The following is a 19,381-nucleotide window of genomic DNA, read 5'->3' on the forward strand; positions in this document are numbered from 1 at the left end:
CACATTGCCAATTACTGTACAGCATTTTAGAAGACTCTTTTTCTGTGGTGGCTTAAAATGATTTCAGTGATGCAATGTTGATGCTAAAAATATTGCTTTTAATATAACAAGTAAATCACTTTTGCCATATACAATAATCATTTCTTGAGTAAAGTTCAGCATGAACAGATATAAAATAGACTTGCACTAAAGGAAACAAAAAGGTGGCATCAAAACCCACTTTGCTGTGACGTAGTGATAGTCACACGTATTACACGTAAGGCATTTTTCCACTGCATAGCAAAGGGGTTGCTGTACATAAGTTGAAATGTTAAAGCTGACCTGTGACAAGGAAGTGAGACTCAAATGTCCTCTCTTCCTCTTTCGCATTAAAAAAGCCTTTTGCTTTTTCTGAGCAGTATAGTTGTACATGTGTCACCGAGAGGACATGTTCATTATTTGTGCTGTTGCAGTGTGGGAGTAGTCACCCTGTCCTGGCTCTTAACTGGTGAGTGTGGTGCTCTGATAAAAGATTTCTGTTATCTTGCTGTGAACATGAGCTCCTTTGGGAAAGTTGTTGGTGATAACTTAGAACAGCAGTGAAGTCCCAAGATAATCTCTTGGTTTGTTTTTTATGTCATAAATAATTGGGGGTTTTTACATTTTAAGTTTAATTTTATTTTATTTCAGAACACAACATAAATTCTAGTTAGACTAAAAACAAATAAAAATACTAACAATAAGAAAAAGCTCGCTTGTTTTAACACTGATTATATTTTCAGGGCTTTGATGTGAAGTTATCTTTGTGAAGTTAATATTTATCCCTTTCCACTTTATAATAACCAACATTAAATGCCATTTGAGTTTGTGTTTCTAAAGCTTCCACTCGAGGGCAGCACTACACTAGAGTTTTAAACCTTGGCATTCAGCACTGTTGTATAATAGGAGCTCAGGTGAAATAGTCTGAACATTTAATCATGAGTATTTTTAATTAGTTTCTCTGAGCAGCTTTGCTGAGCACCTGCATCTACACACAGAGTTGTCTCAGGATTGTATCCACTTGAAAAATGTGTTACTTTGTATAAAAAATGGCTTTAATTCTTAAATAATTCTTGTTAAAGTGTTGTCGTAAATCTCACCCAAACGGTCGCAGCAGATGGCTGCCTCGCCCTGAATCTGGTTCTGCTGGAGGTTTCCTCCTGTTAAAAGGGAGCTTTTCCTTCTCACTGTCGACAAGTGCTTGCTATTTGGGGGTCATGTTATTGTTGGGGGCTTCGCTCTATCATTATAGTGGCCTTACATCACAATAAAAAGTGCTGTGAGGGAACTGTTATTTTGATTTGGTACTATGTAAATAACATTGAACAGAATTGAAACTGACATTGTTAAAAAACTTGTGGAACAGTGAAGCATTTACTCGTCAAACAGTAAATGAAGGTTTTTCTTCAAGAACATCTCCAACATTTTGACATTTATTAAGTATCTTTTGGTTAGTTACATAATTAAATTCATATTACGATCATTTATTTGTCTATACATAACTATTAATGTACAGTTGGTGATCTTAACTTGGCTTTAATGTCCTTTATGAGTCTAATGGGCACCATAACTTATATAAATCACGTTTTAAATAAATGTTGGAACGACCCATCAGGAAAGTGTTTCCTCAGGTCTTTTTTTCTTTAGAGTTCAAGGCTTTTTTGAAACTAGAGTCTTGAGATATTTCCATCTCTGGTTGGTCTCTTGCTGTTAGCTGTTTTTAGCATGCTATTGATGCTTAGAGAGATCTAATGTTCTGTTCGCAGCAGTGCAAAGGCAGACATCACAGACAGAAAAATAATATAAAAGATAAAGTTGTAAAAACACTTTACAAACTGTTCCTTTTTTCATCCGTCTCAGAAATGCATGATTTAGAAAGTAAAAATACAACATAATCGTATTTTTTTCCTTAAAATGTCAAGCATCATGGACAAATGACATTACATAGCAGTCAACAGTAGTTACAAAAGGTGCAATGAGCAATCAGCTAATACCCGCCACAAGATGTCACAACAGTACAAAATATTAGTATAATATTATAATATATACGACTATAATATTAGTTATAATATATGCAATGTGCTAAGAAGTGAAGAGTGTGCTGAGAAGATTAAAGGAATACTTTAAGAAGCTAATGAATGTAAAAAACGAGAGCCAGAGGGGGACGGAAAGTGGATAGTTAGCCAATGAGGAAGTGCAGAGGATTAGTAGCAAGGAAGTGAGGCAGCTCTAGAAGAGTGGAAAGGCAGTTAATCCAGATGACATACAGTGGAGGTTTGGATGTTTCTAGGAGAGAGGGCAGTGGACTTTTTAACTAGATTGTTTAACACAATCCTGGAGATTGAGAGGACCCATGAGTAATGGAGAAGAAGTACACATCTTCTTCATTACTTTCCAAGAACAAAGATGATGTGAAAAGCTGTAGCGGTATGGCTTCATGCTGTGAAAGAGCACTTCAGGTGTAATGTTTGCTTTAAGAGTGTTGCTGGGTGGGCACTGGTTTAGCATAGTTGGATGAGCAGGCGACCATGTGCTGCACGTCTCCCCCTCTGTCTCTTTTTGCGTTCCTGTCAGTCTTCACTGTCTCCATCTAATAAAGCCAGAAAAAGGCCAAAAAATATTTTTTTAAAAAGTGTTGCTGGAACATCAAAAAGGGGTTGCAGTGTCTTCATGGATCCAGAGAAAACATATGATAGGGCGCCTGAGGTAGTGTGTTAGGAAATCAGAAGTGTATGTGAGTGTGGCGCAAGACATGCAGGACGCCAGCGAGACAGTGGGTTAGGTGTGTGGTAGAAGTGCCAGATGAGTTCAAGGTGGGTATGGGATTACATCAGGGTTTGACTTTGAGTCCTTTCCTGTTTTTGATGGTGATGGACAGCCTGACAGGTGAAGTCAGGCAAGGGTCTACGTGGACTAACGATGCTTACAGATGATATTTTGCAGTGGCGAGAAGGTAGCAGAGAGCCTGGACATGTGGAGGTTTGCACTGGAGAATAGAGGAATGAAAGTCAGTAGAAGATAGAATACATGAGTGAGAATGAGAGGGATACAGGTGGAACGGTAAACATGCAACTAGCACAGGTGGTGAAGGTGGGGTCAACCATCCAAAGCCTCATATAGTAGACAACAGAGGTGAAGAAGAGAGTGCAGCGGGTGGAGATGAGGGTCAAGGTTGATGTGTGACAAGAGTGAATGGAAAGATTTCCCGTGTGGTGGTGAAACCTGCTATGATGTATGGTTTGGAGACGGTGGCACTGACAAAAAGGCAGGAGGCTGACGTGGAGGTGGCAGAGTTGAAAATACCAAGATGTTTTACTAAGAGGATGGACAGAATTGAAAATGAGTACATGAGAGGTATAGCTCATGTTGAAAATCATTTTTGGAGGGGTTAAAGGTTTTATTCAACCCCTCATGAACAAAATGTATTGCCTAAACCTTTTATACATGTCTGGCCAGGTTCTAGTAAGTTATGCACAAGTTGGCTTCTTGTATATCCTGTGTGCTGTGGCTTAAAAGCCCCCCTAATCGTGAGACTGGCCTACTTTTTGGTGATCTGCTTGTGTGTGCCTGACGTGTCACAGCACGTGATTAATATTTGTTTTGGTGTCTGCGTTAAAATATTGTCTTTAACACTTTCTCACCTGTGAGGCCCAGTTCGGTCAGATTTAGGCTGTCTATTTTCATCTGCTGTGTGCAGCTGGATGTGGTACTTGCAACGGTGGCATATTTAAAAAAAAGTAAGACACTCTAGCACACGTGCACACTTCAGCACCTCTAATTTCAAGTCCTTTCCCAAACTGATAGCATTTCACCAGCAGTGGATAGTTGTGTATTAACTGGGCACAGTCACTTTTTTGTAGTATAGACTGTTCTGCCACTTATATCGTGCCTCCAGGAAACTGCAGAGGGATGATTGCCGTGTGAGTGCATGCACACGAGAACAAAACTAAATTTAGGACAGTGATGTGTTGTATTACTCAGTAACGGGTAAATGCATTACAGTAACAACAACACTGCTTTTTACCCACAGAAAAACCAGGTAGGATGACAAATAGAGGTTTTCACAATTAACCAATAAGCTTATTTAGTAAGCCAGCTGTTTCCCCCATTCTCAGCCTTTCTCACTTGCTAAGCTAACCTTCATATTTCTTATGTAAACATATGAGATATCGAACTTTCCATCAAACTCTCAGTAAGAAAGCACATTTCCCAACTAATCATTTAACCTGGCCCTAAAAAGAGTTGACTCTGAATTTCAGTTAGCAAAGCAAACAAAACAGAGGCATGAAATTATAGTTTCTGCACTAGCATATTACTTTTACTTCTTACCAAGTCATAGTATTTTTAACAAATAATAGAAACTCAGTGCAAAGGGAACAGAAAGTGTTTATGCGAACATAGAAAAAGGGGTTTTCACCATGTTTCACATTTCTTGACACGCTGATTGAATGTCACCGAGTTACAACCCCAAGGGAAACCACAGCACCGCAGCCTCTTCTTTTCTCAGAAAATTTTCCAATACGTCACTAGAGGCAAGACGGCAAAACTTTAGTCAAAGAAATGTTTAGGGTACACGGCCTGAATAACCCTACAGACATGGAAATGACAGCATGCTGAACAACTCTGGAACGGTAAGTTCAATTTTTACTTGGTTTACTTGGTCTTTTCTAAGAGAGATCAAACACATTTTTTAGTTGCTATGAATGAATGAACCTGCGGTGAAGAAAGATGGTGTTGCAGTGTGATGGAGAAAGTGATAAAGTCTACTCTGAAGCGAGATTAGAAGTGGCTGGTTACGTGCATGTGATGAATGGAAAAGGCTTTCTTTTTTCTGTATTTAATTCATAAAATCATAACAAGTTAAAGCTCACCTATTGTGTTTATGCAAGAGTTCTCACTGTATTTTCCACAATATCATTGTGAACAAGACTTTTCACAGTTATATTGTAATTGTAATATATTCTGCACTAAAGATCACCTAAAAGGTCCAAGTAGACAGAAATATATTTAGATATAAAAACTAGTCCCAGTAAGATACCTAATGCTGTCTTTTTAATAAAAACGCTAACTCGGAAAGGTGCACTTTAAATGGCACAGGAAAATAGGTGGGGGGGTGAGGCAGGGGGAGGTGGCAGAATAGCAAAGACACAAAATAGTGTGGAGGAGCGAGAGAAGGAAAGGACGCCAGAGTTAAAGGGTTTCTAAACGGACATGTGGATAGTTTTGTCAAATAAACAAAAGTCGTCCATGCGCACAACAGCTTTTTTGGGGGTTGCAGTTTGAAATGTGTCAGCATGCTAACAAGCAAGTTTATCATGTTGATTTTACACATAAACAGTATTAAACAAATTGAAATTCAGACATTTCACAAAGCTCGTGGTAAGCTGTAAACACCCAAATTTCTGCCTGCCAGCAGCATTAGAGGAAACAGCTCAGGGGATTTATTGTATGTCTGTACAAAATTATGTGTCCCTGCATGCTCAACAGTCATACTGCTGCTGCCGCTGTTGTTTCGGGATACGCCTACTCCTAGACTGCGACTATGATATGCTAATTTATCCCACCTTCAACCCTTTCAGTTAAGAACTGAAGCCATAGCGGCATAATCAATCCAACCATCTCATTTCCAAGTATCTGATCACATAAAAACTACTTGGCAGATTCTTGTCTCTGACATCATAATAATAACGATACTTCAATTAATCACTTACAGTAAACAAGACAAGGTTCCACCAACTGACAACCATGCTCATTTTAGCTACTTATAGTCAGAGAGTAACAAACATCTTTACTGCCTCTTTTTGGTTGAACATCAGCCATAAAAACAAAAGAAGGAAAGAAAAAATACCCAGACAGGTCAGCAACTTTCTGGTAACCACCAGTTGCTTAGGGAAAATCTGCATTTCCTGACACCAACTATCTAATGAGTGACATTTTTGTCAGTCATGTAGGTTGACAGGGTGGACCGGACTTTAAGCCCATGTGACTGAAGCTTAACATGATGACTATTATGAAGCAGTTTTGATCTGTATGCCCACAGAAATGAATAAAACATGTTACTCCAGCTCACCACTACTTGTGGTTTCAGAAACCGCTGCACCAGTAATTTCAAGAAAAAAGTAGTTCAAGAAATGAAGAGCAGACTTTCTGGATTATGAATGGTTGCTTTTTTTGTTATTGGAAACAAACATACCTTTCTGGGAAGACAAAGGGGTTAGGATGTGGTTTAAGTTTTTAGTGTGTATTTGTATTCAGTTTGTGGTTGTTTTTCTCGTGTGTCAGTGAAGTGAGTAAGGAAAGAGAGAAAGAGACGAAAGAGAAAAAAAAGAGATCAAAGAGTGTCAACTTTTTCACTTTGCTGTCGGACCAGTGTAGGGGAAGTCCAAAAGTCAGTAGACAAATGATATGAAGAGAACTAGTGCTTAACACATGAAAAATGGTTCTTAGAAGGTAAAGTATTAAGATAGTGTCTGATAAGAAGAGGCAAGAAGAGGAATCTTGATTTTTTGAAGTTATTAACAAAGCGGGTTTTCCACAATTGGATAAGTGGTCAACTGACGCAAATCATTCAAATCTCCTGTTAGCTGGGGAAGTCTGTGGATTGTCCAGTATGACTTTGACTCGTATCATTAATCACATGACTTCAGGTTTGATTAAAAACAGACTTGTGATTTCAGTCTTATGAATTTAAAAAAAAAAAAATCCACCAGAACAGAAAAAGTCTTGTTGAAGTCTAACCAAAAACAAACAATCCATCCATCTTCTTCCGCTTTATCCGGGGCCGGGTCGCGGGGGCAGCAGCCTAAGCAGAGAAGCCCAGACCTCCCTCTCCCCAGCCACCTCCTCCAGCTTATCCGGGGAACACCAAGGCGTTCCCAGGCCAGCCGAGAGATATAATCTCTCCAGTGTGTCCTGGGTCTGCTCCAGGGCCTCTTCCCAGTGGGACATGCCCGGAACACCTCACCCAGGAGGCGCCCAGGAGGCATCCTTGTCAGATGCCCGAACCACCTCAGCTGGCTCCTTTCAATGTGGAGGAGCAGCGGTTCTACTCTGAGCCCCTCCCGGATGGCCGAACTTCTCACCCTATCTCTAAGGGAGAGGCCAGCCACCCTAGGGAGGAAGCTCATTTCTGCCTCTTGTATCTGCAATCTCGTTCTTTCGGTCACTACCCACAGCTCGTGGCCATAGGTGAGGGTAGGGACGTAGATCGATCGGTAAATTGAGAGCTTCGCTTTTACACTCAGCTCTCCCTTCACCACGACGGACCGGTGCAGCGTCCGCATCACTGCAGCCGCAGCACCAATCCGTCTGTCGATCCCTTCTCCCATCACTCGCAAACAAGACCCCGAGATACTTGAACTCAGAAACGTTGGACATAATTGGACAATATTACTCAGCTGAAACAAGGCTGTCCATAAGACTTGGCTTTGATGACACTATAAGGGTAAAAAAGATGGTTTGTCAGAGTGGAAATAATTGAGGCTGAGGCATTCCTATCCAAAGTAATTACAGTGAATCATTTCATGCTCTGTATTCCATACACAACACCAGAGGTTACAAGTAGACAATTTTACATAATCCAGACCTTTATGTCTTTAAGAAATGCTTAAATGTGACTAAATGGACAGTTTCACCTGGCTTCAAAGATAAATATAGCTTGGCTCTGTCATCATAGCTATGAAAATGTGTGCAGTGTTTACTAGTGATATTGTTGAAGTTGAATAAAGGTAAGTGTTGGCACAGAAGCTCATGGAACTTCATGATGAATCTTTTGCATTTAAAAGACTCACCGTTCTTTGAAAGTCTGTCTGAATGCTTTAACTGCAGAGGACTTCTACCCGCGCAAGAAGAAAGAGTTAGCTGTGATTAAACCAAAACACCCACATCAAACATGCGCCTTGTTTGAGCCGTCTGCTACAGATTGATGTGACTGCAGTGCGACCTTTATAGATCTGGTAGAGTGAAAGGTCAGTTTCTACAGATTCCTCACACTGAGGAGCAGCAGTGCATTAGCGGTGTCAGGTAGGTGTATGTTGTCAGACCATTTGCATGCGGAAGATCAGATAACGAATAAAATATAAGCAGTCTCATATCATAATTTGACACAATAAGTAATCTACTTCATTTCCTATCCCATACTGGTGTTTCTCTTTTTTATTCTGGAAGATTGCAAGGCTGTTATCTTCTTGGATCACTACATGCAACATTGTCACCCTAGAAGAGCTCTCATCAGAGAGTCTCAATGTCAGGATGGAACTGATCTTGCTTTATGCTGCAGCACATGACTCAATCTAATAGTAGATTTTAAGAGGATGTAGTTAGTGTAACTTCCCCCCCTCACCTTTTGTATCAACTGACATCTTGTTAATTTTTACACAAAGTGCCTCCTGTTAAGCTTATCAACTTCCTGACTACTAAAGCACTTTCTTGTAATGTGCATGACTGGAAATTGTATACTCCATTTATTAAAATCATGTAAGTCTGAGCTCATTGCATGCAATCAGATTAAGTTTTTTTTAAGAAGTGCCGTTAGCAGGAAGTGAACCTGTCAGAATAATGGAACATTTGAGTTCTCAGAAAAACATTTTGACCTTTATTAAACCTTGCAAACAGGTGACCGTAGAAGCACCAACATAATGTGCTTTCCCCTGTGCACGGAAATGGAAGAAAAACAGTAGTGTGCAGCGGTTTGGGCTAAAAAAAAAGGAGAACAACACTTTTTCTTCTTTTTTTTTTCTTTTTTTTAAAGAAATGATACTGGCACCACAAATATTTATCAGTAAATGATTTTTAAAATGTTCCACTGCATTTTAAACTGCAGCAACTCATGGTATACTTGCCACGAACTGCCACAAGTGTTGACTTCTGCATGACACTTGGAACGTAGTTTGTTAGACAGTTATTCTATGGATTGTGGCTGAAGATAATATTTAGGGTTTTAGCTGCAGGTTCAGGTTTAGGTTTTCTATCATGCTACAAAGCAGAATACATGTTATGTTATGAATGTGAATCTAAACATGTAAAGAATCTACGTCAGCGCTGTGCAGTATAAACTTAATATGTTTGCGTTAATCACAATGAAAAGAAATGTTCGCTTGAATATCAATGAGATAAAATGCTTTTAAAAAAAGGTGAAAGTTTTAGGTCAGGCTCTGGGTGTTTGTGGGTCAGCTTGCACTTGGCTGCAAAACCACAAGAACCACGAATCCACACAAACACATTTTTTTTCATCCTGTTTTTCACAGAGTTTAAATGTCATTGCGGTCCACATGCAAAAGCAGCTGCAGCTAATACATTTATAAGTATTAGCTGTAGCATGCCCTTTGTGTGCATTGCTGTGCACGGTTAAAAATCCAACAGGCTGGGGGAAATGGCAGGCTGTAGTCAACAAACTAATAAATGATGATGAAGTTTAAAACTGAAACATTAACGCAGAAGCTGCCAGTTTTTACTTGACTGCATGTTTAAATGTGTCATCAGGTACTAAATTTAACCTTATCTGTCAGTTGAAAGAAATGATAGGAAGTAAGAAACACGTGTTGACATGCTTCAGATGCTCAGAAGTGAAGAATAATTAATCAGAAGTTCACATTTTAGTCTGGAGAACAGTGCCGATTCAAAGTAAGATCCTCTACAGTGTTAATTGCTTGAATTGAAAAGCAACGAATTCAACCTTTTTTTTTTCCTTTTATCTGTTTGGGTTTGTGTAGCTGACACAATTATTATTATTGTTTTATTAAGAGAACTGTTTGATATTTAAACTGTATTTTATTAAATAGTTGTGCTGAATTCCAGTGGAGATTGAATGGAAACTGCTGACATTTTTGCACAAATGTGGGTGGGATGAAAAAGGCAGACTGTTGTATGTTCCAAAAAGGAAGCTGATGAAAGGTTTTGCATGTCTTGAGTGTGCGTGGCTGAGTGTAAAATGAGAATTTGACCAGAGTATTTCTTTTCATTACCTGTTTTAATGGCTGTATGAGTGTGGCCTTTCAGAAAAAACAGCTGGTCTTGTTTTACCCTGAAAAAGGAAATATCAATGACATTGTATTTGGTGTTGATTTTGATGCATAAGCCTGATTTACACTGGAACTTTGTTGTCTCAAATCATCATTGTTCATTTATCCTGTTACTGCAAGAGAACAAATGTCACATTTGTACAGATGTGGAACCGCAGAGGAGTGGGGCAGGATCTGAAACACTTCCATTTCTGTTTTTCCATCGACTGCTTATGTTACAACTTATTCTTGATGTGTTTGTAGGCAGCAGTTTTTTTTCTATGTGTATCTCTGTCACATTGTTGCATCTTGTCAACCAGATGATTTAATAAACACTTTAAATTTATTTATTTTTTATCTGGGCAGGATGAGAAAAATTGGGAAGCAGTGAGCCAAAGTCTGGAGCGACTACAATGCTTCAAATCTTCCAGTCACTGAGCTTTGGAAACAAACCATCCCAGTGGCCTCAAAGGACTTAACAAATGGAGAGAAATAAGAAAAGACTTTCCCTGTTTATTCTGCTGCCTCTGCTGCTGCTCTGCACAAGTGATGAGTGTCCCAGGCTTCCAGAGAGTTAGTCTTTATTCCTCTTTATTCATGTTTAACTGATTTTAAGATCTGTTGTTTGACATATTTACTCATTTTCATTTAATCTCTCCTGTTTTAATTCTCACAGATCTCACTTGCTACACTGACTACAATAGAAACATCACATGTTTGTGGAACAGCAAATACGTGTCTGATGACACTGCATGCACCATACATGCTCAGTATAAAGGTCCCTACATGTAAGGACCTCAATCACAAAAAGAAAACCTAGATGCATAATACTTACAATACACGAGTCACAAATGTCATCAGTAACATCATCTACAGCAAAATCAAATGAATATTCTTCTTCTCAGCTCTTACAGCACTTCCTGTCACCTAAAGTCTGTTGACATGTCCAGACCAGACCTAAAGGAGTGCTCCCTCATCTTTGAAATGGAATACACTGTGAGTGTGTAAACAACTAGCATTGTTGGTGGATACCCTGTTTATTAAAAATATGTTTAAAATCTGTAGAAGAGAGAAAAAAAGAATCATCTGCTTTTTAAGGTATAGACAGCTGTGAAGAATCCTGTGATGAGCATATGGCCAGCAGGACATTTAAAGCACACTGCTTTCCATTTAATATTAGAGTATCTATGTATGAATTTCAGGAAGTACAACTCCAGGATCAGGCTTCTTTTTTATTTTTACTTTTTTGCACATGAAGTGAAATTAAAGCTAATTATGGCCTCTGTGCAGACACAGACTACTGTGTGAAAATGCTAATTTCTCAAAACGTAGAAGCTAAACTGAGAGAGCATTCTGGACCCCTTTTTTTCTAATATGTGCGGGTATACCTGCACATATGAAATAATAATATGTCAGAAATGAAGAAGAAGCATAACTGGTCCCACCCTTGTGAATTTCACTCTGTGACACCAAGGAAAACCTCAAGCCTCAAGCATATATACATCACTTCTAGATTTACATCGAAACTATTATCTGTAGATTTGAATCAAAACATTTTAAATTTACCAATCGATTTAGGTCTTCACTAGTTTTGGATCATTTTATTAATTTTTCAAAACAATTTATTTCAGTTTCGGTCTCTCCATGTGTTGTCCATGAATCTGAGCTGTGCTCATATGAAGCAGAGTCTAATCACTTCCTACGTGCCGTCCTGTCACAGTGAGTGTAATCTATACTACCTCATTGTTACTTACAATATGACCTATTTACGGAGCCCATAGAACATATTTGTCTGATTCGTGTGTGTGTGTGTGTGTGTGTGTGTGTGTGTGTGTTCATGTGCACACTCTTACAGTAAAGGTGAATCCTCCTTCGAAGCCAGAAGTCAACGTCACCTCTGTTTCCTGGTTGTCCGAAGACCCCGAACATGAAATGATCAACTCATACGAAAGTGAAGTGCAGTGGAAGCAGCAGGATCAGTCATGGAGTGTAAGTTTAGATTTTGTATCACAATGTGAATGAGTTTGGGTATGAAGTCGAGATCCTGAAAGTGCACGTTTAAATAGTGTGTACACATGATCCTTGCCCTGTGTTTGTGTGAATTCATAGCAAGAGTAAATAAAGTGATATAAAAATCTTTCTGTCTGTCAGGATCCCCCCTTTCAGAAAAAAGGTGACATTCAGTGCGAGAATGAGTGCAGGGCAGAGCTGGACCCAGACAAACTGATACAAGGCGAGAAGTACGAGGTACGAGTTCGTGTGCGGTCTGTTAAACCTCGACCCAAGGGAGCCTGGAGTGACTGGAGCCCCACTGCATCATGGGAGTCACCAGTAGGAAAAAGAAAACCACCATCAGGTACTTTTTTTGCCAAATGGCTCCAAAGACAAATAGTTTAGTTTAAGAAACTCTGCAGAGTTCTCTTTTACATTCAGTCCTGCCTTCTCTCATTTTTCTAAGCTAACGTGATCGGCTCTGTCTTCTGTTTCAGTACAACAAGGACACACATTTTATAAGAGCAACTAAAGCCCACAGAAATTCTGTATTTGTTTTACCTGATGAAGTCAGTACAGTCAGTACCATTGTTATTCTCTGTTTATGTAAATGACGTGCAGCTCCAAGATAGGAAAGTGAAAATGTGAAAATATGCTGATGATATGGCTATTGTTGGTCTTCTATAGGAACTCGAGCCCTAATGGTTTTGCTCAGGGATGCAGGTTGAAAGAAGGGTGTAAATTTCATTATTTCCTTATTAAAAATGAAAAAGCTTGTCTTGAATTACCCAATCCCCATGACCGGCTTCACTTTCTGATCAGTCTGTGAGAGTCATTAATATCTTTAAGTATCTGGAAACACATTTTAAGGACAAGATTTATTTTTTTTTATGCTCATTCCATTTACAGGAAAGCTAATTGGAGAATATTTTGTTATTTTGTAACATGATTGTTAGAACTACCAGAACAATTACTGGTCGATAGCAGCCTTGATTGGAATCTAGTATCTTCAAGCTGTCTTAAGGAAAGCCTGGTCTATTGTTACTGACCCCAAACACCCTCTTCACTCTGATTTTGAATTAATGCTGTCAGGATGACGTTACAAGATGCCTCTAGCTAGCAAAAAAGTCTATAAGAGATCCTTTGTGTCAAAAGCATTTAATATTTTAAAAAAATCCATCATATACTGTGAAGTATTTCTATAGGTATATTGGAGTGTTATTTATGCTTAGGTTTGAATGTGGTCTGATTCCTACCAATATTTTTATTATGATTTTATTGCCTGGTTGATTTTTGACTTGGTGAACCAAAGACAATTTTCCATTAGTGTGGACGATAAAGTTATTCTATTCTGTTTTTTGGTTTTTTTGTATTTTTCAGATGTTCCTACACTTGTTGTGTGCATAATTACAGCAGGTGTTGTAGTGTTAATGGCAGTCATTCTCTGCACAACTAAAAAACACTGGTAAGCAAACTTTTCCAAAAATATCTCAATGTGCAGTATATTATGATTAGTTATTCTGGTATGATGTATTAAAAACAAAAAGATTCTTTTTGACAGCTTCGGTTTTGATTGTAATTTTGTTGCCTCAGGGTTTATGTAGTAAAGACAATGAAAGGTCAGCCCGTACCAGACCCAGGAAAATCCTCCCTGCAGAATGTACATTTTAAGGTAAGCATACAGGCTGTAGATGCGTCCTCTTTACTCTCTACTGTTAAATCATGTAATCAGGTTACAGTTTACAGTTTAAAATGAAAAACAATTGAAGCTGCCATTTCAGGGTAGTAAAAAATAACATTTGTGTACTATCATGGTGAACATGTTTGCAGTAAATGTACATGACTAGCAGCTATCGTTAGCATTTATTTTGAGCTGTGTGTCAGCCACATATGACTGTAAGTCGATGTGGCAGGCCGTGGCTTGCGGTGCCGTGCAGGGACGGCAGACGCACCTGCATGGCATCTGCAATCATGCCCCGCCTACTTAAATACTGTAGTGGGTCCTGCGTGTGCACAGCAACCATCAAGTATTAATAAAGAATGATTAAAATGCCACTGGGTCAGCCGTGGTCGTTTACAGTCGAATACTGAATCTTCTTTAGTTTTCAGTTCAATACTTTGTCATAACCATCTACAAATAAAAATGAGATAACTGCAGCTCATAAACAGACACAGCATGCAACATAAAAAGAGAATTACTGAAAGTTGTGCTGCAGACAGTCTAACCAGACAAACAAAATTGATCACCGATCCATTCGTCTTTTTAATCCTGGTCTTGAAGTGCAGACTGAATATCTAGTATAGTTCAAATCTTTCTAATCTCTTCTGTTCTGTGACTTTCTCTCCTCCAGAGTGGGTTCTCCAGTGAATACTTTCACTCCTTCTTGAAACCAGTGGAAATTATCACTGTAGAATTAATCTCACCTGTGGATGCTGCTGTGGCCTACAAGCCAGATGAGAAGATGGTGTTGAACAAAGGCAGCTATGACTCCACCAGCTCCAGCTTCACTAACCCAAGTTACTCTGAGCTTTGTAGCCCTCCTCCTATTTCCTCACTCACTGCTGGGAATCTGAAGCCCTGTGCGGTTGACACGCCTTATGGTCCTGTTGGTACTCAGGGTGAAGGAAAAAGCGCAGAACAGGAAAGTGATGAAGTGAGAGAGAAAGAAAAGGAGAAGTTAATGTTGCTGCTCAAAGGCAGCAGTAACAGTGAGCCAGTGCAGGTGATTTCAGACTACGAGAAAACTGAGAGGCTCGACAATGATCGATTTAGGCTCCAGAGTCTAGATTCAGGCATGTGCAGTTGTGAAGAGGTCAGTGAAGAGAGCATGGAGGCAGATAGCATCAATATGACTGATAGCCATGATGAAGAACCTGAGGGTGAGGAAGAGAAGGAGGGAGGGAATAAACAAAAGGCAGATTTTCAGAGGTTGTTTGGAAGCAGCGGAGGTGTGTTTGGCAAGTCTATCCAGGTTTGTTCTGATTATGAGCGAGTGGAGAAACAGCAGGCTGACAGCCCGGAGCTTCCCAGCTTGGATTCAGGTGTTAGCAGTGGGGGAGAGGAGCAGCTGAGTCAGGATGAGGGCATGGAGGATGTTGATAAGTCCACTGAATCTACACGCTTCCTGTTTCCGCCTCATCCTTCCAGTGCTTTACCATGCTCCCTGCTCTCTTTTCCACAACTGCCTCTGAACTTGCCTGGGCCACGACTGAGTCCAGCGTTGCAGCTCCAGCCAGGTCACATGACACAGGGGTTTGCTCTGATGTCAACAGGCAGGTCGGTGGAGCCCTCTGGTGATGGATATATGCCAGTGAAACAGGAGGAGGGCTGAGAACAGACAGCAGGCTCAACTAGCAGGACAACATAGCATGTAGCACTTGGAGGAGTCATCACAGTCAGTCAGTTCTCAGGAAAATGTGACATCACATAATTCTTTCTCTTCTGCTCAGTTTTCAGCAACTTTGACAGTTTCATGAATGTATTTTACTTTTGTTTTTTATATATTTATATCAATATTTATGCCTGCTCAGAAGCTCATACTGTCACCCCAGAATAAAATAATGTGACTCTTTCTACAATGTAAAGGCTGCCCTCTCTGCCATCACACTAGCTGACCTGACTGACTCTAAACTGCGTAAATCTGTGTAAACTGTGGTAAACTGTGGTAAACTTCCCTACATGGACTAAAGTTTTTGGCCACATACATATTGAGCGATTTAAATCCATACCATGAAGCTTCCAGTGCACATTTTTTATCCTGATGTCAGTGGCAGAGGAGGTTTGGAGCTGTACAGAGCAGAGATGGGCAGTAACGCGTAATCCGATTACTTTTTTCAAGTAATGAGTAAAGTAAGGGATTACTGTTGCAAAAACGGTAATTTGATTACCGTTACTTTCCCGTAGGAACGCTGCGTTCCATAAAAAGTGACAAAAACCTGCCCCAGGGCAAACCTCCGCCTACGCCACTCTTGCTTTACAGGTGAAAATAGAGCAAAAGGGCCGCTGAGTCTTTGATTTTATTTATTTTCTGCTGTGTTTCACTTGCATCTATTTGAAAGACTGAGTGTAAACACAAAAAAAATATATTTTATGTGCGGGAATGTGCAGAAAATAGGTTTAAATATTAAACAAATTTCTTCCAGTCAGAGAATGTTGCATATAATTTAATTTTTGCTTGATGCATAAAGTTAAAAGATTAAAACTAATAAAACAAGTTTTAAAAAGGGACCTTTCCATTTGATTACATTTTGTATGATGGATTATGTAGAAAAAGTAGAATTGGGCTGAAATATCTATCGCTTTATCACCTATTCAGGTTGTAAATTGTGTTTTTAAAAAGTAACTAAGTAACTAAGTAATTAATTACTTTTGAAAATAAGTAATCAGTAAAGTAACGGGATTACTTTTGGGGGGAAGTAATCAGTAATTAGTTACTGATTACTTTTTTCAAGTAACTTGACCAACACTGGTGCAGAGCCTTGGTGGCTTTTATCTCAGCTTATGTTGTCTGACATAGTATTACGGTACCACACTGTGAGAGCAGTGAACTGTTCAGACCCATTCTTTCACAAATACTTGCAAAGGCAGACTGCATGGATGCTTAATTTTATACACCTGTAGTCATGGAACTGAAACACCTGAATTCATTGAGTCAGAGGTGTGGCCCAATACTTTTGGCCATATAGCAGCGTATTTAACAATGTTGGATTGCTTGTTTGTAACAGACTAACTTGGTAACTTTATTGCAGGAAACATATCCGGTCGTTAAGTGATGACGTGACGAATTCTACTTCTGGGCCTAAAGTAGTCTGCGTTTAATATGGCTTTTGTGTTGTTAACTTGTTTAATGTTTTGTATTTTCTTCTATTTAATCTCAAAAAGCTCCTAAAACAGTCAGTGATCACTGTTGACCTCCCTCGGCTTTTATTACCGCTAATCTACAGCCCAGCCCATGCAGCAGTATATGAATGACTAACCTCATATTGTGGATGGATTATCTCAGTTGTTCTCCTGGCTGAAGTTTGGTCCTTTTACAGCATCCTGCCATGCGATTACATTTGTTCCTGACCACCGAGAACACTCACGTTAACTTTTATCGAGTGGGAAAAAAGTTAGCTTGTATATATTATGCTAACATAGCTGTGTCACTAGCGGTCACGTAGCACATCATTATATACCAGCTAGCCAAACTTCAGTAACCCTACAAACGTCCCTGCTGTTTAGTTTTCTGTCTTCATTTATGTTGGAAGTGATAACAGAACTGTACGTTTTAATTTGTTTCCAAAGCCCCGCAGTCAGGACATGCTATATTGTATCTAGATAGAAGCTAGTGAGCTAACTTCCTGCTAACTTCTAACTCCGTTAAATATCATAAATTAGATTTTATTTATTCTTGTGTGGCAGCTATTTACTGACTTTAAGAAGTTATTTGAAATTATGTCATTTCATGAATAACAGTTATTTTCCATGAAAACTAAAAATGGTTAAAATCTCAATAAAAATTAACGAGAAATACATGCAATTTTGCAGTTTTTTGGCTCAACATGTCATTTTGAGGTTAGGGGTGCCACTGGGTCATGGTTAGGTTTTTGGGTAAGGGTTAGGGTTAGGCATTGATTTCTGATGGTTGGTTAAGGGGTAATATGTCAATTCAGTGTCCTCACTAAGATGTGAAAACGAACGTGTGTGTGTCTGTGTGAAGTTTTGATGTGAATCTGAAAAACACAATTTTGAAAACACTGGAAAGACCTGGGCCCTGTGCTTCGTACGTCGCTTACTACATCCAAGATCAAATGAAACATCCAAGACCAAATCATCGCGCTAACTCTGAGCTCGCTAATCCGGTTCCCCGAACACACCTGTTGTTGACGATTAGTATAGCTGGATGAAGTAATGTGAGATCACTGGGTGGCCCAACAGGGGCTACGCATCGATAGTAGAAACATTGATCGGCAACCCTTTGATTGGTCGGCGAAAATGTCGAAGGAGCGCGCTCGGTATTTTTCGGCAGCAGAGCAAGAACTCTTGAGTGAGGGATTTCAGGAGTTTCAGAGTTTAATTAAAACGCAAGGGAACACTGCAAAGGCTGCAAAAGCAAGGAGAGAGGGCTGGCAGAAAGTTGCTGACAAATTAAACTCGTAAGTAATTTAATAATAACAATAATAATGGAGTGGATTTATATAGCGCTTTTCAAGGCACCCAAAGCGCTTTACAATGCCACTATTCATTCACTCTCACATTCACACACTGGTGGAGGCAGCTACGGTTGTAGCCACAGCTGCCCTGGGGCAGACTGACAGAAGCCAGGCTGCCATATTGCGCCATCGGCCCCTCTGGCCAACACCAGTAGGCGGTAGGGTAGATTTATCATATCACACCATATTATCCAATATTATATTACATTATATTATATTATAATATGTTATATTATATCCCCTTTCACATTAGAGCCACAACAGGACCCACTAGAACATGGGAACAAGTAAAAGTGAAATATAAGAATATTCTACAGAATGGTAATATTTATCACTTATATTGCTTGTCGTCTCTTGGAAAGAGACCCTGGAATACTCTGTTTGTTTGTTCATAACAGCAACCAAGAAAAGGGCAGAGCAAAAAAAAAGACAGGTGGTGGTCCTGCACCCCCTCGTCAACAAGTTGGTTAAGTGAATAATACCCTCACGGGAAAATCGATATCTCTCTATGAGCACACTGTCGCGCTGAGCTAAAGGATCCTGTCTGTCCCGCAATATACGCTGAATTCTGAAAACTCTCCTTATCAATCTTGCACCTTCCTCAATGGGTGGCTCGCGTAAACGGACAGGATATGACTGCGACAGACTTCCCAAATCCACCTTCGCTTTTATAGCCGTGGTCTCTCATCTTGATTACACGAAGTAATTTACAATTACTACTCTGAAATATGAATTACATCTGTAATAATCACATACATGTAATAGAATGTTAATAGTACATTTCCCTTTTTTAGGGAATGACCTGTATGTATCTGTGTGAAATCAATAAAAGGATCAAGTGCTGCATTATCTTTAGTTACATTGATGTTATTTATTTATGGTGAAACAGTGGTGGAATATCGCTGTTGCTTTCGTATGAATGACGCGGACATACCTGCGTGGCCGCGATCTAATCCTGTTTACATAAAGTAAACCTGCTCCCCAGCAGGTTTACGCTTACGGCTCTGTTGCTATGACAGCAAGTCCCGGATGGGCTTCGGGGAACCGAACGATCCAGGATCACGCGAAATGGTCAACAATCTCATCCAGCTAACTCACTTAGCGCGGTACGAAGAACAGGCCCCTGAAGACACTTTTTCCTTTTCTTTCTATGCAAACAAAAATTCCCACTGAGGCTT

The 19,381-nt window shown here is 39.6% G+C and overlaps 1 protein-coding gene across 2 annotated transcripts; it reads left to right on the top strand.

The window, feature by feature from the left end:
* The first annotated feature begins 137 nt into the window (after nucleotides 1–137).
* Nucleotides 138–19,274, top strand: LOC146572145 (uncharacterized). Of its 2 annotated transcripts, none has more exons than XM_085276146.1 (10): nucleotides 138–487; nucleotides 10,383–10,589; nucleotides 10,693–10,804; nucleotides 10,922–11,012; nucleotides 11,648–11,735; nucleotides 11,872–12,005; nucleotides 12,168–12,372; nucleotides 13,389–13,473; nucleotides 13,602–13,680; nucleotides 14,360–19,274. In XM_085276146.1, exons 2-10 carry the CDS (start codon nucleotides 10,499–10,501, stop codon nucleotides 15,338–15,340), a joined length of 1,866 nt encoding a protein of 621 aa, XP_085132272.1. In that variant the 5' UTR covers nucleotides 138–487; nucleotides 10,383–10,498; the 3' UTR covers nucleotides 15,341–19,274. The 2 variants fall into 2 exon arrangements, with proteins under 2 accessions (XP_085132272.1, XP_085132271.1); XM_085276145.1 differs by lacking the exon at nucleotides 138–487 and adding an exon at nucleotides 4,505–4,649.
* Nucleotides 19,275–19,381: the final 107 nt, after the last annotated feature.

This window comes from Mchenga conophoros, linkage group LG6 (assembly GCF_057382185.1).
Source record: "Mchenga conophoros isolate Kocher_MC1m ecotype Shallow Benthic linkage group LG6, M_conophoros_male_GT1.1, whole genome shotgun sequence".
NCBI classification, from domain to species: Eukaryota; Metazoa; Chordata; class Actinopteri; order Cichliformes; family Cichlidae; genus Mchenga; species Mchenga conophoros.